Genomic DNA, 17192 nt, shown 5'->3' with positions numbered 1-17192 from the left:
ACATGACACGAGGCCAAGTTCAGCAATTTTCATGATTGCAGATATCCATGAGAACAATTTATTTATACAAAAATAATTTTTACACTCAAGTTTTCTGAAAAGCGCACGTCGTGTCTCGGCACCGACGCGCTGAGTGTGAACAGCAGTAAGCCGTAGTTTAGCCTCACTGGCTCTGCCGTGCTCTTATGCTGCACCCGTACAGAATGGGCGCGCAGTGCACGAGCCAGTCCTCCTTCATGCTCGTTATCTTTGTCTAAAATATGTTTGTGCAGCTGCACATGAAATGCTCTAGCCATCTCAACACCTCATACACTACCAAACCTGTGGCAGTAGCAGCGTCTAACCCTGTAAGGTCCAAGTTCTCATCGGTGATGATGAAGTAACACCAACCCAAACTCGCTGGTGGGGAAAAATAAAAACTTTGAGGGTAAATTAAAGTTTTTGTGTGTCTGTAGGAATGCAGAATTTAAAAAAAAGTCCACATTTGGGAGAAACATTACTTTCAGAAGCCAAATATATTTTAATGTGTTAGGGTTCGTAGTACTTAGACGTCACGGGAGTGACTACTGCATATTACACAGAGCTCTTTTAGAACAGTAAAATAAATTCATTGCATTTCATTAGGTTTTCATTCTATTAAATATTTCTCGTGGCTTCCAATTGCTTAAGATTTGGTGTTTATCAGTGTAAACAATAAAACCATGGCCTATAAGTGTGTGTTAACCTGTGGCAGGTGGTGAAATTAAAGGTCCCTCAGCTGTGCCTCACTGACAAATATTCTACAGATTACACCTTTGTCCAGCTTAAATTGTGGAGTGCATATGATCACACAAAGGTAAACCTGACCACAGCAATACCGTACCCAGTGTACTCTTGTTGAAAAAGGCACTTTGGTCAAAAACTGAAGTAGCTGTAACTGTGAGGGGAATCGGAGACTCCAGCGGAAGGAGCCCGAGCAGTCTTAGAGGTGGGTGTCATCATCCTCACCGGGATCAGCCTTGAGTTTGGCAAGAGCAGCGTGCACCCTGAACTGTGTGCGAGACTCCATGGAGTAGTCTTTGTAGTTGTGCCTGTAAGTCAGAACAGCAGACGTGGTAAAGGCGTGTCCTGCAATGAAACTTAACTTGCCATACACATTATATGCTGCTGTTGGATGCACGTTTCTAAAGTACAAGCAGATGGATGAGAAATGGATAAAAGTGTTTGGCATCGGCACCCTTAAAGAGGATCACGCTTGAAGAGCTGGAGTCATTATCAGCTAATGGATCGTACATGGTTACACAGGGATAGGGTGACCTCTAGTGTTCCCTACAGTTGCTAACAACCATTTTACTGCAGTCCTATTTAACCCCTAAAAAACATCATTTTCCTGATTTTGCATTTCAGGATTCTGTGAGTTTTACAAGTACACTAATGTTGTTTACTTTTGGATACACACGAGCTGTTTCGTAGTGCTTCGATTTTACACTACGCCAAGATAACGGCTTAAGAGTTGGGAGTTCGCCTTGTAATCGGAAGGTTGCCGGTTCGAGCCCCGGCTTGGACAGTCTCGGTCGTTGTGTCCTTGGGCAAGACACTTCACCCGTTGCCTACTGGTGGTGGTCAGAGGGCCCGGTGGCGCCAGTGTCCGGCAGCCTCGCCTCTGTCAGTGCGCCCCAGGGTGGCTGTGGCTACAATGTAGCTTGCCATCACCAGTGTGTGAATGTGTGTGTGAATGGGTGGATGACTGGTTGTGTAAAGCGCTTTGGGGTCCTTAGGGACTAGAAAAGCGCTATACAAATACAGGCCATTTACCATTTACAGGCCATAACCTATCAACTACAATACTAACACACCATAAAATAAAATAACAAAACCACTTGTTATAACCAAAGTATGCAGAAGAGCATCTCTGAACACACATGGTGTTGAAGCTCGATGCAGATGGACTACAACGGCAGAAGACCACACTGGGTTGCCACTCCTGTCAGCTAGTCTTGAGTTCACATGAGCTCGTTGAAGCTGAACAATAGCAGATCGGAATAAAGTTGCCTGGTATGATGAGTCTCGACTTCTTGTACAGCGTTCAGGTGGGGTCACGTTTGGTATAAACAACATGAAAGCATGGATCCACCCTGCCTTGTATTAACAGTTCAGGCTGATTGTGAGATAATTTTGCTGGGGATATTATCTTGGCACACTGTGCCCAGTCCTTTATGACTGCTACGTACCCGCTATCATGACAACCCAAGGTGTACCTAATGAACTGACCAGCGAGTGTATACCTAATTTTGTTTTGTGGTGCAGCATGCCAGCACTTTAAACTTCCGTCCAACTAATTAGTGTCATTTACTACTCATTTACATTCCATTGGCACTAAAGTGAAGCTGGGCTCATCATCTGCTCAGACTGAACTCAAATGGAAGCAAAAACGCGTGGCTATGTGAGGCACACTATGTGGGCTTGTTCAGTTGAAAGCCAGCTGAATAAGGTTCTAGCTCCCTGCCAGTGCCGCTAAAATGGTAGAAAAGTAGTGCAAACTTTTATATTCAAAACAGAATGCTGCAGTCTCACAATAATATGGAGAGTGAAGACTGAAGGAGTAACTTACTTGGCCTTGTGCAGTATTTTAATAGCTTCATCCCTTCTGCCTTGGTCTATGTAAAGCAGACTGAGCTCCACGAGACAGTTGGGCACCAAGTAGTGGTCAAACCTGATCTTCTTTTCACTGCAATAAGAAGCGAGTTAAATATTCATTCAACACGGACATTCATTTAAGACATAGGCTATGATGTTGATCCTGCACTGTACTCAATGTGGCATCCTTGGGAAGGCTGAGGGTTGTGCTGCAGGTGGCTGACCAATTTGGTGAATAAACAAACGTCTCTCATGAGGACTGTCAGTGTAATTTAAGCTGGAAGTCCTTCTTGATTGCCACGCAAATATTCACACTGTGACGTAGTGAGATGAGAGTTTTATGGCTGCAAAACAAACAGGGCACTGAAAGGACGTCCAATGAAGAGTTACCCTGATACGTTTTAAAAGGAAGACCTGCAGAATTTATGCAATGTTTGGAAAATCAGAGAAAACACTGATGTAAAAAGCTTGTATTACAGGTTTTAGTAGAAGAAAGTAGTAAGATTCTGAAGTACTCCCTCTTCTGCCACTAATTCAAGAAAACACAGTGTGTTAACCAGTGTTGCCAAAAAAAACGTTGCAATGAAAGGCTGATATTCATTTGTTCACACAAGATTAATTGATTCTGAATAAACTGCTTTCACTGTGAGCAGGAAATAACTTGCCTGCGTTTGAAACTCTGCTAGAGCTCACCTGGAACACACTTTGTTAAAGCACTCCTCAGCAGCCTGGAGGAGGCCTTGATTCTTCAAACAAAGGCCCTTCAACATGTGGATCACACAGCGGTCGTCCACTGTGTACTCGTTTACTGCAGGGGACGGAGCAGACACCATGAGCAAACATGAAAAACTGCGTGTTCCTGTTTCACAGTTTGGAAAAAGGGCAGCAATACCAGGAGCTTCCAGTAGAGAGCGCTCTGCCTCCACCAACGTCTGCATCATGCCTTCAGTTAGCTCTGGTGTCTTGTTGATCATACTGAATCCATTCCACATGTACATCATTTCCTGTAATGAAGCAGTTCATATTGTTGGGACGCTCTTTTAATCAAACATAGCAGTCGTTATATGTGTTTATTTTATTTCGTAACTCTTACCAGCACTGGTACAGGTAACCTGACTGGGAGGGCAGCCTTGTAGCGTCTGGCTTTACGAATTGCAAACTTCTCCGTTGGAGGAGACTTCCCCGCTATCTTCTGCTTCAAGGTGGGCACTTGTCTAAAATGACAGGGGATATACAAAGACACACCAACGAATGATTCAGTTACTAAGTACACCATGTGACTGTTTGGCATCGTAGTGAGTGTAGGCTGTTACTCTGCTGTTTACCTCAGCTGTCAATATGTGTCCGTGTCTATTTATTGTAAAGTAGGCTACAAGACTTTGTGAAAGGATAAAAATCGATTGACCAGCGAAGCTCACTTCTTTCCAGTGACTGCGATACGGAGGTGAGTTACTGAGGGCTACCACTATTAGCCGCTGTTAGCTGCTGTTAGTTAGTGTTAGGGTTGCCAACCGTCCCTTAAAATACGGAATCGTCCCGTATTTCGAAACAAAAGTACACGTCCCGTATTGAGCTAATAAGGGACGCACTTTGTCCCGTAATACAGTGAGAATCAAAAGTAGTCTATAAATGTTAATGGAATTAACACTTTGTTTGAAAACATAATTCCCAGCCCCTCTCCTGCTTTGTGACCAATGAGCTGACAGCACACTTACGAGTATGACAATTCAGATTACCGCTCATCTCATTGGTCGAGATAAGGTCGCTTACGGAGAAAATACCGGAAGACAACAAATGACCACAACAAGAAGCATGGCCAACAGGGGAACAAACGCAGACACTGCGGTGCAAGTCTCGGACGACAGTACACCTAAAGCTGGGCAGACACTGTGCGATTTTTTCAGTCACGTTATTCAGCTCCTGCTCAAACTGCACGATTGACTCGCAGTTGGTAGGTCACGATGCAGGTCTCACACTATACCGCCCGATGCTCTGATGCGACCTGAGTGCTCACACTGTGCCTCCATAACATGAAGGTTATAACAGAAAATCTGTCGCGCTCTCTGTCTTTCACTCACACAGACACACCACCACCATCAACTTTGCTAAATTGCTAATGAAAAACATGATCAGGCAGCTGTGATTGAGCAGCAGTGTAAATCCAACTATTTTCACGTTTGTTGTGGTCGTGATAATTTTGTGATGCCACATCGAAAAGGCTCGGATGAGCTTTCCAAAGTTCTACAAGTTGTGCCTCCATCGCTTGTGTCCAGATCACACGCTGCACAGCCGTGCTGCTCCATCTTTTACACCAACGTTTACGTGTTTGCGCGCGAGCAGTGTGAGCGGCTGTGGTGAGACCCTCACGAGCGATTGATGATCGGGAGCTGGTCGTGAGGTGTTAATCACTTCTCGTTACCCCACGTATACTACACGACGCACGATGAAGGCCAAAATCGGTCCGATCACTCAAAAAATCGGCTCAAAATGGGCCTAAAACCGCACAGTGTGAGCCCAGCATTAGAGCAGCAATGTTTGTTCCCCTCAGAGAAAGGGAAGAATGGGAAAAGGAAAACACCTGGCTGGAAAAAGTTAATATGGGCATGTGCAGTGAATATCAGCGCTATGTGGCCAGAAGTGTGATAATATAATTTATTTTGTGTAATAAACAACTGCAAGGATGGATGATTACAACAAATAGATGACTAATACATAAAAGTAATACATAGGTGAATAATGATGATGAGTTATGATGCGTAATCATGGGAACAAGCGGGTTTACAAACAGGAGCAGCTGATTAGAAAAGCTGAAATAATACCTCAACTGAAGCCAATTGTACTAAATGCACTAAATGTGCACTGTTACAAGAATATTTTTCTTTCTATTGTTTTCTATTATTTTAAGTTAAGCAGGACAGAGTGCTTTTAAAGAAAGGTTTACTTATATTCTCAAAAGTTAAGCATGACAGGCTTCTGTTTAAGAAGGAGACCTGTTTTACTGTGTTAATGTTGTCATTTTGAGCTAAAAATAAATGGCTAAATGATCATTTGTTTCACATGTGTTCATATCACAAAGAATAGAATATGCATCTACTTAAATCAACTTCAAGTCAAATGGTTAAAAAAATAATTTCACACACAAAAAAAGAGCTAGAAAATTCACCACACTGGGAAGGGTGAAGACAACTGGGTCGCCCGGCCCTGGCCACGAGGTGTCCCTTATTTATTTTTCAGGGAGTTGGCAACCCTAGTTAGTGTTAGTAGTGAAAATTTCTTTGACATGGATTTAACATTGTTGGACTTAGCAAATAAACTCCCATGTGATGTAAGGATGTAATCTCTTTTTATCAGAGGGAAAGTTTGACTTTTAGGACCCTTGAGCCAATAATTAGCTGGCTTAATGTTAGCTTATAACCAGCTAATATAATGTTAGCTAACAACAAGATGTTTTTGTGGTTTGGTTTGTGGTTTTGTTGTTAGCTGTCTGGAGATTTGACGAGTGCATGTCTATTTGCTGACAATAACTAATTGCAACAATATTGGGAATAAATAAGAATGTCATTTCACGCTTTCCTTTGTTAAAGCCCTGACGTGAGATCAGGAGATGAGGCTTGAGGTAAGGAGGAAGAGGATAAGATTTTATTCAGATGCCAGTCATGTTGTCTCTTTCCTTTCCGTTTTTCAAGAAACCTGTGAGTTCCTTTCTCCTTTGCTACATATGTGGATGGTCTAACCACATATGTGATTAAACACGATTAAGTGGAATAGCTATGTCCATCCAGGCCACTGTATTCAAGATGGCAGGGCAACATGTTGGCTTCCACAAACTGGTGCCTACTCAATCTGCAGGAAGACACTAATTAACATTTTCACATCAAAGTTTGGTCTTCTTCATATTCTAAAGGAAAAATATCCCTCCCATTTAGCTGTAAAATGTACCACGGTGTTCATCCATGTGAAAAATGAAACCAATAACCAAAGTGCCTGAAACCTGTATTCTAACTGAAAGCGCCAGATGGCGATACCTGTGGTAATATTACTTATTGAAGAAATAAAATTCTGTTTTTAGGCATGTCACGTTTCAGAATGGAGGGTTATCTGTTGTACGAAACCACATGCTCATTGGTTAAGGACCTGTTATTCACAAACCAATGAATGTGACGCAGTGACCTACGTCCCTCTTTATTGTGTCTAGTTATTTTTTTGCAACCAAGATGGCGACGGCAGAAATGCTGGTCCCAACTGTTTGAAACAGAACAACAGAAAGCAGAGGATGCCATCACAGTAGCTATGTTTTTTTTAAATATTGTCTGTATTGTAAGCAAAAAGCACAGAGACATTTACGTGAACTATACCGCTCACCTCACAGCATCTATACTGGTAAAGAGGAAGTAAGGATATAATCCCTGCTTACCTAAAGAGTTCTACCTCGTCCTCCCCAAAAGGCCTGGCCTCATCTTTAGGCAGCATACTGAGGTAAGCAGCTTTCATGTACACATACATGGCCTAACAGGGAGAACCATAAAGAAAGGATTCATGTATTAAATCCTCAAAATGTCTGACAATAAATTTTATTCTGATCTTCTCCCGTCATAATTTCTGTACCTTGGACCAACGACTCTCCTTGCTCAGCAGGTCAGCGTAGAAGTACGCCATCTTCCACGCACGCTTGTACGTGAAGCACCACATCAGCTCCCAGTAGCACATGTGGTGAAACTGCTTCCATGTCTGCTGGGCCTTACAGCCGTCTTCAAAGAATTTCACTGCCTGGAAGCGCAGAGAAATTAAACCGTAGAGCAGAAGAACACGGACAGTGACAAGGCATGTTGTACATTTAATATTAACACTGGGCGCTGGTTTTTTGGAGCTCATTTCCTTAAAAACATAGAAACACTGCCACAGCAAGTGACGTATCATAAATGCTCCTCATACCCTCAAGAAGTGCAATCAAGCAATGTTTTCTTGACACACCTCATCAATGTTCCCTTTGATTTCCTCAGTTCGACCAGCAAAGAAGAGGAATATGGCCCCCTAGAGAAAAGAGAAAAATGTACAAATCTAAACACTGTTAAATTTTCATCTACCTGGAAGCAGGCACATCACACAACAATCATTCTTGGCAGTGTTTGATCAAGAAATTTTCATCCGAGCGCTCAGTTTGTTCTCTGGGATGGGCTGTGAGTAAAAGGTGGAGCAGAGAGAAGGATTGTGAATTTACGAGAATGTGCGTCATGCGGAGTGGTAGTGATGGCATGAAGCAAGCGTGACATGGACGAGAGACCTCGGCAAGGATCGTGCGAGTGGAAGTTTGAGACAGTATCGGGTCGAAGGAATCAAGGTGTGGATGGATGGCAACGTGAATACAATCAACGACTGTGTGAAAACTATGGCGTGAACCCGTCAGAGACAATATACATTTACAAGCAATACAAAAAACAGAAATGTTTGGCAATAATAAATGATACGGTTTTGCCTTTTTGGCCAAAATTCCCATCTGTTATCATACGTTTGTTCTGACCACTATAAGGATCCTTCACTGTGTATGGAACTGCAGCTGGTCAAAGTTTAACCACATTACTCCATACAGGTTCTTTGTTGCTAAGTTCCACTCTTATCAGCTACTCTCGTGTGTGCAAATATGAGTTCAACTAATGTCATCCCACCATCCATTTTCTTCTGCTTATCCAATTCAGAGTCAGAACTGGGATGGAGCCTATTCCAGTGGTCATAAGGAGGGAGACGGGGTACATTACGGATAGTTCGCCAACATAGCGGGCTAACAGAGAGGGACAGACATCCATTCACACTCACATTCACACTAGAGACAATTTAGAGCCACCAGTTAACCTAAACAGTCTTTGGACTGTGGGAGAAAGCCAGAGTACCTGGAAACCTATGCCAACATTACACAGAAAGGCTGGCTGTTGGATTCAAATCCAGCTAACCACCATACTACTGTGCTGACTTCAAATACTAAAAATTATGAGTTAAAAATTCCTACAGCCCTGTGTCCTGCACTGCCTGGCCAAATGTTAGAAACCCAAACACATTCAGTTAATGGGGAACTTAAAAAAGGTCACATTTAGATTAAAAAAACAATTTGATCATCAGAAATGTGTTTATTAATCAGCCAGTTGTCACAGTGCTGACTACAATGCAGTCAGCTTCTGCCATGTCATTAAAACTAAAACATTTAAACATCAAAACAGAAATGACACGTTAATAATGAACTCTAAAGAACAGTATCGACGTTCCATAAGTTGGTGTATTTATTTAAAAAAATAAAATCAGTCAAATCTGAAGCAGCAAACCAAAAGACTCTTCTCCAAATACTTACTCGTTATGTAAACATGGACGTATTTGAAGAGCAGCCAGTGCTACCGACAGTTACAAAAGACACAATGGCACTGACAGGAGTGCAGGCACGCTAGTTTTCATTCTTTGTATTGATTAAACAAGAGATTTTATTTCCATGGGACTCACAACATGGAAGGAAAACTGGAAGCTATATTCTGCTGCCTAACGTAGCAGAGCGTTTGATTATGACAGCCTTGAACTGAGCTGCTCTGGACTGCAAAAGACATTACTGGGTTGGGGGTGATAGCTGTCTTCAAGGGTTTTTTTTAAATGCTTGAATCATAGTTTAGTCTGTGGTACAGTATATGGTTGAAACATCATGACTACCTCGAAGGTTTACCATAGCTGGTAAACTAACTGCTGACACACTAACCAGCAGGCCATGTAACTGTCCCTGAGACAGTTAAAATAAAGTTGGTTATTTCATGTTTCTGTGATAGATTCATGCTGTAATGTGTAAAGTGCTGTAATGTTTGTATGAGGTAAAGTTTGTAATTGTCACATGACCAGAGTTTGGTTGAGAGCACAACCATGGCATTGTGGAGCTAGCATGGATACATGGCTACCGATGCATCTACAGCCTCAGCGTTAATGTTATTCTGCATGTGGTCCAAGAGGCGCACACGGTATGGTTTCATGTATATTGTTTGTATAATGTTGCATACGTGTTCTACACTGGTAATGAGAGGACATTTTTGTGATATCCATTATTGTGCATTTTTCTGTTCTGCTTGCACAAGACTGTTTATGGACACTGATATGAGAGACTGATAAGCTCAAAACATTTATGTTGTAAACTTTGTGTTTCTTCAGTTTTCACGGTGTCTGAAGACAATAAGAGTGAGAGAGAGAGAGAAATAAATTTCCGAAGACATCAGTATGATGCGTGGCCATTCTTTGTTGGACCCCTGTAGTTACAGGCCAGCTAGTCACAAGGAAACCCTGAAAAGTTCAATAAAATAGCCTCAAATGTTTTTAGGACTCCTTTTTCCATTTTATCTCACACTTGCAGACTGAATCAACCAATCACAATTAAACTGACAGGAACTGATTTTCTCACATAATGTTTCCACCTCAAATGTTGTCTGTTAGCAACAATGCATATCCACCCCAGTCTGTGAGTCATTTACAGGAGACTAACACACAGTTGGTAAACAACATCGTTATAACACTTTTAAAACCAAAGTGCTTTACACTAAAATAAAATAGAATAACAAAACTGACGTTGCACACATTCACCATGTTTACATGACACGTCCCAACAGCAGCCCATCATCCAATTACAGTTCTAGACACCAGCATTTTCCAAACGCTTAACAAAAAAGGTTTGTCCTTAAATACAAAACCTGTTACAGCTGATGTCTGAGGTCAGAGTTTCAGTGCAACAACAGCAAAGACACGAGCTCCTTCTGAAATAAGTTTGACCACAACGTGATCAGACTGACCGAGAAGCCAACATTAATGATCCTGCAGCATTATCTACCACATATGTATATACAACCCCATTAAAGGCTTCTGGATACTGGATTCTGTAATTAGCCAGTGCAAGGCTAATAACAGTATAGAGTTATACTCCAATATATTCCAGTTTAGAAGTAACAAAGACATGCATAATCCTTTGCAGATCAGAAGGTTGCAAAGATGTTTTTAGTCTGGAGGTTTTTCTGAGGTGGAAAAAACTGATCTTTACCGCAGCATTGATTTGTTTGTCTAATTGTAAACGTGTCACAAGTTTTTAAGCTGTGTTTTTAATAAAAGGAGTTAAATAGCTCAGGTAATGCTTCAGCCTCTCAGTTAATACTGGAGAGCTTCGGTTTTGAACTGACTTAACTGTAAGAAAGTGTGGGATATCCAAAAATGTACTCATCGAGCCTTCTTATGTAATAGTGATTTCCAAGACTCAAAAGGTAAATACAACCATAAATCATCTGTATATGACAAGAAATGTTATGTTAGCAGATAATTTGACCATGAGGGAGCATGCAGCAAAGAAAAACAGAACAGGACAGATGCCTGTGGAACTCCAGGTGTCACATTAAGTGACATAGGAAAGTGTTACCCAGGGGGAGTCACATGCTTGACTGCTGCACAGTCTCCGAGCGCTCACTGAGTAAGTCACAGTCAAAAAGGTTAAAAGCAGCACTCAAGTCCAGCAAAACTGAGATAGAAGGATAAAAGCAGACTCAGTACCACGAAAGGCCCTGAAACCTGACTGAAAGGTCTCATAGTCTCTAGTCCAGTAAGGACAATAGTTGAATACAGACAAGTTTTTATAAAGCTTTTTTAAATAATTAGAGTAAGTTACCCGTGGGTAACGCAGAAGGAAAGGTTTCAGCAATCTCTCAGCTTCCACCACCTCTCCCTCGCCTGTCCCTGAGAGGATAAAATGGACATATAATATAACACAGGCGTCTTGTAGGAATGATTTAAAAAAAACCCTGATTTTTAGCACTACCTAGTATGAATGTGAGGAAGGTGTAGTAGCAGAGCAGCAGCAGAGCACACAGCATAGAGCGCAAGTTCATCCCCGTCGCACCATCGTTCAAAAGAGACAAGCCGTATTCCTGAACAGGATTAAAAAGAAAACAGAAAGTATCATAAAATAACAGCTGTCAGCTAATGATTAAATACACAGAGGTGGGCGTGTATGTTCATTGCACCTTGTCTCCAGAGAAGCCTGCAAACTCCAAAACTTTGAGTATCCGCGGAGGGAAGAGAGAGAGAGTCTGTAAGCAAAGAAGATCTGATAAACGGAATAATACAAACACGTAATTATACACATGCAGCCACCCAGCAGTGCAAATATATAATGTGGGACATACCAGGTTAAACGCCCCTATCCCGAATGCTATTCCTCCCTCTAAGTGAACGTGGCTGGGCTCTTTGAGACAGCGGTGCGATTTTATGAAGGAATGCAGCTCTCTGCGTTATGAAAGACAAGCATTTCTAATCACACAGCTTATCATATCACCGTTTTACTACAGAGGTTAATGAAAAGTAAAAACATGGAAGCGTTCAGGAAACACTTATTCGAGACTGCTTTGACTTCATCATTTCTTGTATCTCACAATATTCTGGACTTGCAGTTGTGATAAATCAGCAAATCCTTCAACTGTAAAACTGGTGAAGTAGCCGTTTAATAATCACAGTGCAAATATGTTTTAGTGACTGATTTCTGTTTAGACATTAAATACAGACAAGTGAAAGTAAAGTTCAGAATTACTTTAATTACTATACTGCATTATAAACATTACACATTTACTTAAAAACAGCTTCTTGTTTCATTGTTTACTTACTTGTAAATAAGGTAACTGTTTCGTACTTTGATTCCTCCTTTGATAAAACTCACCATGTTCTCATCCTGCAAAACAGTGCAAGGAATGCATCGCTACAGTTTACCTGTGTGTTGTTTGCAAACAAATTTAACATGACACAAATGGTTTTTGCATGCTATGTGTTATATGAGGCAGGTTCTACAGCTTGTGCAGCCTTAAGAAGACTAGACTGGGAGGTTGTGCTGTTTTTGAAAGTGTAGAGAAATTGTTACTTTGTTAGAAGGATATTAGCATACTGCACCTGCAGGAAGGTGAGGGCAGCTCTTTGGAGTTGACACTCTGCATAACAGACTTCTGCATGGAGCTGCACTGCAAAAACACATCCATGTACACACAGATTAAATGATAAATTATATATGATGAAGTGTAAAATCTAGGTATACTCCTGTGTTTGGTGTTCATCTACCAGGCAGGTGCTTCCTAGCTTAACCCTCCATATGCAATCCTGACTGAAGACATTTAGTCAGCTTATCAGTTCGAATACATTTTATTTATATAGTGCATAGGTGTCAAACTCTGGCCCATGGGCCAAATTTGGCCCGCAGCCTAATTACATTTGGCCCGCGAAGCCATACCAAATTACTATTAGAGCTGGCCTACTGGTATTATACAGCTAATATATATATTGTTTAGTATTAAGCTTTGCTTGTTCCATATTCAGTTTTCCAGCAAAACTTATTTGAGTCCATAAGAAAAGATTCATTCTTATATCTGGAGGAAGATTTTTTTTTCAATAAATATTAAAGTTAGCCCGCGACTTTGTTCCAGTTTTGAATTTTGGCCCACTGTGTGTTTGAGTTTGACACCCCTGATATAGTGCAAGACCCTATAATATCAGACATACAGGCCCCTTTATGCAAGAATGTGGCAATGTGGAGAGGAAGAACTCTGAGCTGAGGGTCCTAGCCTCAACGGTTCAGAGCGGCGAGTCAACTGCAGAAAGAATGGTTTCACTGCTGCATCACAGCAAGGAATGAAAAACAAACGTTGCCTGAATGTGTTCATTAATAGCTGGGGTCCGTCAGTGCTGGAACAACTATTGTTCATTTTCCTTTTTCTAGGTTCTCTGATCTGTTTAAGGCACTTTAAGTCACACTGTTAAAGCAGATCTACAGGTACAAGTATGAGTCTGCCAGCCAATCACATAGCTGCATTCTGAAATACTCAACATCTATAACTTTGGTTGCAGGATAATTTTGAGCCAACATTAGTAATACTTCCATGCATTGTTAAACTGTAATTCTTTGGTTATCCTGGTTTTCTTTTCTTAGCTCAACTGTCATTTTCATTTTTCCTATATATGTCTACAACCTGCACTCCCATCAGCCTCAGCTACACTGGAAAAAACTACATGCAAAATACATGACAGCATGTTGGAATGGTATCACATTAAACCAAGGTGGCACACACAGTAAAAATTATGCACGCTTATGATCAGTTTTTTAGCAGTGTCTGAGATCACGTTGGTATATCAATGTGTAATGGAACTTTTTGAGAGGATTCCAAAATGTGGATTCTGTTCATCCAGATGTAGTAACTTAGTGTCAGACTCTTCCTAGACTGCAGAAAGAACTGGCATGAGTAAAGAAACGTTTTCCCCACCGAATATGCAACGTCCAGGGGTGTTTAAAGATATCTATTTAAGTGCAGGCAGATGGGGAAATTGGCTTCTTCAAAAAAATGGAACTAAATAAAATGACTTACAGTAGACATTTCTCCACTGCATTTTTGGAAGGATCCTTTAAAACTACACGAGTGGCACATTTAAACCTTTTACCTTCAGAAAGTGACCCCCCGGCTGATTTGTTGGAAAGGCTGGAAGACTTCCGTCGAAACCTGAAAATAAAAATCAAATGGCACTTCAGGACACTCAGACACTGACTACTGCGGCCATGTTATCTGACACATCAACCATTTGCCAATCAAATGTGTCTATTTTCTCTTATCTAAGAAGTTGCTATTGCGAATTCTATTATGCAAACACAGTCAAACTGGTACTATGGTCACATGGGAGCCATAAAAGTACATGCAGCTCTTAATATTTGCCTCTGTGGCTCATGGAATGTGGAAGAATAGTTCACTGCATCCAAGCTGAGGATTGGGGGGTGTTACCATCGTTAACCTTTGTAAGACAGAATCAGGGGACAACAATCTCGACATCCTGACCTCTGACAGACCTCCTGGGCACTCTTCATGGTATTTCCTGCATTGGTGATGTCATCCTGCTGGAAAGTCATCATTGCCTGCATTTCCAACACTGTGGCGTAGATAAGAGCATGGTACATGCTCTCATTCACTCTACATAAAAACACAGAGTTGCAGGATCAACATCACACACCTCAGGCTGTAAGCAAACATGTAGTTACTGCATTTCCCTGTTGCGCAAAGATAAGAGTAAATATCTGGCTCTTTTTATTCTTTCTATCTCTTCCACCATCCCAGTCCGTCTTGTGCACAGTGTTTATTTTGCAGGCCTAACAGTCTGTACGCTGTTGAATCAGTCAGACCTTGGGCGTCAGCTTCGGCAAACACTTCATATCCTGGAGAACTGAAGCCTGACAGGAAGGCCACTGCTTCACGGTTCACACCATATAAGTCTCTAAATATCACCAAAGGCTAAAATACTGCTGACATCACACTGAAAATGTGAACACTGTGAAACAAAGCAAGAACACCACAAGCGCATACAGCCTGCATCGTAAGAGTTACATGAAACCTCCGGAGAGCTAAAACCTGACTATGGATTGTTGTGTCACCTTGGTCGCAGCTTCTCCAGGCTCTCGTTGAAGTGGTTGTTAAGGAAGAGATCCAACGCCTCCATACAGTCATCCAAACACTCTTTCAGGGTCATCTCAGAGGAGCTGCTGCACACACACACACACACACACACACACACACACACACACACACACACACACACACACACACACACACACACACCTGTGACTCAGGGTAAAACAAGCCTTGCAGTATTAGCATGAGATAATGGACCAGATCTATTCGGGTTCAGCGATTAGCATGCCTCCCAGTTAAAGCTGACATCCGCGTTTACATGCAGGCGTGTTTACTTTGTGAAATTTGCCTAAAAGACTCGTTGTTTAATAAGATCGCAGCAAGTGGGACAAAATATTCGATTAAAAACATACGGAAGCCTAATTGAGTTTTTTTAACTTGTAGTTTGAAGTAACACTCTCCGTTTCACTACGTGAAAGAATGCGAAACTACACAAGTCTCCTTCCTGGTGCAGCACAAACTTTTTAAAAACATTGAAAAAAGTTCTGCTCATTCACGTTTCCCTGCTACAGACAAAGGCGAATAATCACATTTATAGATCTGCACAGGTGGCTTTTCAACATTTGCCGGGCGATATGTCACCGCTGAAGTGGACAGACCCACACATAAACACTTTGTGGGAAACAACTCCAACTTTTGACGTGTCCTTGACTTTTCACTCGCCTCCCGTACTCACTTTTCCGCGGCGTTTGTCTCTCTCCCATTGGACATGTTCGCTCTCCGGGCGGCGCGCCTCCCAACACCTGTTCGGAGTTCAGCGGCACTCGCAGAAAATCGGGACGCATTCAGCTCTCACACCGCGACACCAAGCTTTCAGCTCTCACGCTTCTTCGCGTTGGCGTAAAAGCTGACAGTTAAGCTACCGAGGCTTTGCTGTCAGTTAAAGTTGACCAGAAATAAGAACGTGCACTCCTCTGTGCTGACCCAACAGCCCGATACTACGCATTGCGCAACAGAAGCGCAGCTCCTCCGCCTACCTCTGTGGCTCCACTGCCACGCAGACACTACACCGTAACACTGATCAGTGTCAGGTGCTCGCAGCTCTTAAAGATCCATCTTAGTCTTGACTAAGAAGTTCGGTAACTTTCAACAGTAAATGGCGCCATTTCCCCTTTGTCTTCTTCTCCTCTCAAAAGTGAAAATGTTGAGTACATTCTTCTTTGCGCCATTGCTGCATATGGACGCGATGATGGGCTGAGGGGAGAGCAAATATGATGAGGTGACAGAAAAGGGAATATTATTTCGCTGTTAATCAGAATTTAAAGGCAAATTATTTTGTTGCTGCTTCGTCTCTGGTACCTAAATAAGGAAGAGGTGAGTGTACTGTAAAATTCACGCGTCGGCTCACGTGTGATTCCACGGAATCGTGAATAGGGGTCAGTGTTGTAGTTATACCTCACGAGGAGACACAGATGCCAGAAGTGGTTCATCATCTAGTAATCTAAATCTACACCTTTTTATTTATTTTAAGTTATTCCAAAATCTTGTTTATACAGCCCCTCTCACACTTTGCATCCCTGCTATGAACTACAGGTACGACAGCAGTGCACTTGTTTGACAAACAAAGACAAAAGCAGGGTGAGACTGTGGGTAAAGGGTGGGACGGCGATAGGAAACTTGCGATGACTTGTTGCAGTTTTGTATTTTCTAATTCGTTTTAATTTTCTTTCAATTTTAGTTTGACTTTTTGTTTTAGTTTCGGGTAGTGTACAGAGTAGGTTTGTTTCTGTTTAATGTTTTACTGTTTCAAAAGGTTTCGTTTTTATTATTTCACTTTTAGTCTCCTCAAGTATTACTGCACTGCAAGATGTAGGAAAACCCGCACAGGTCATTCAATGAAAACACTGAACTTTTTGGAACTGGACTCACAATCTTAGACATCCAAGGCCCCAAGAAGCGTGTGCATCAAAGGAATTACAGCCATGTCCATTTTCACAATTCCTGTTATATATGTGCAGGGAGGCTACTTTGTCAGTCGATGCATTTTAAAAGGATTTGCTATAAACTCACTGCCCCAGTGTAAGATCATGCAAAGAGCTTATATACATGGTCTCCCGTTTTTAGAGGTTAACATATAATTTGACAGTTTAC

The 17192-nt window shown here is 41.8% G+C and overlaps 1 protein-coding gene across 2 annotated transcripts; it reads right to left on the bottom strand.

Annotated features, from left to right (window-relative positions):
• Positions 1-25: 25 nt before the first annotated feature.
• On the bottom strand, positions 26-16200 carry LOC147331779 (tetratricopeptide repeat protein 39A). 2 transcript variants are annotated; one of them, XM_086287998.1, is made up of 18 exons: positions 15778-16200; positions 15065-15172; positions 14475-14606; positions 14086-14144; positions 12550-12617; positions 12270-12334; positions 11796-11895; positions 11634-11699; positions 11429-11537; positions 11279-11346; positions 7588-7647; positions 7222-7383; positions 7031-7122; positions 3710-3830; positions 3509-3620; positions 3310-3424; positions 2591-2707; positions 26-1070 (listed from the first exon to the last, which is right to left on the bottom strand). In XM_086287998.1, the coding sequence occupies exons 1-18, from the start codon at positions 15810-15812 to the stop codon at positions 962-964; spliced, it is 1698 nt and encodes a 565-aa protein (XP_086144124.1). In that variant the 5' UTR covers positions 15813-16200; the 3' UTR covers positions 26-961. The 2 variants fall into 2 exon arrangements, with proteins under 2 accessions (XP_086144124.1, XP_086144125.1); XM_086287999.1 differs by having other exon boundaries at positions 15065-15169.
• Positions 16201-17192: the final 992 nt, after the last annotated feature.

Source organism: Aulonocara sp. 'chitande type north' Nkhata Bay, linkage group LG4 (assembly GCF_057382095.1).
Source record: "Aulonocara sp. 'chitande type north' Nkhata Bay isolate Kocher_YH1m ecotype deep benthic linkage group LG4, A_spYH_male_GT1.1, whole genome shotgun sequence".
Classification (NCBI taxonomy): Eukaryota; Metazoa; Chordata; class Actinopteri; order Cichliformes; family Cichlidae; genus Aulonocara; species Aulonocara sp. 'chitande type north' Nkhata Bay.
This window is presented reverse-complemented; position numbering and strand designations above follow the sequence as displayed.

What these genes read in the sequence shown, in the direction of transcription:
- LOC147331779 (XM_086287998.1), bottom strand. Translation starts at nt 15,812, where the DNA reads ATGTCCAATGGGAGAGAGACAAACGCCGCGGAAAA. An exon ending in TCCTTCTGCGTTACCCACGG is followed by an intron (nt 7,648 to 11,278) that starts GTAACTTACTCT and finishes TCTTTTCTCTAG; the next exon opens with GGGGCCATATTCCTCTTCTT. An exon ending in CTCTCTACTGGAAGCTCCTG is followed by an intron (nt 3,425 to 3,508) that starts GTATTGCTGCCC and finishes CGTCCCCTGCAG; the next exon opens with TAAACGAGTACACAGTGGAC.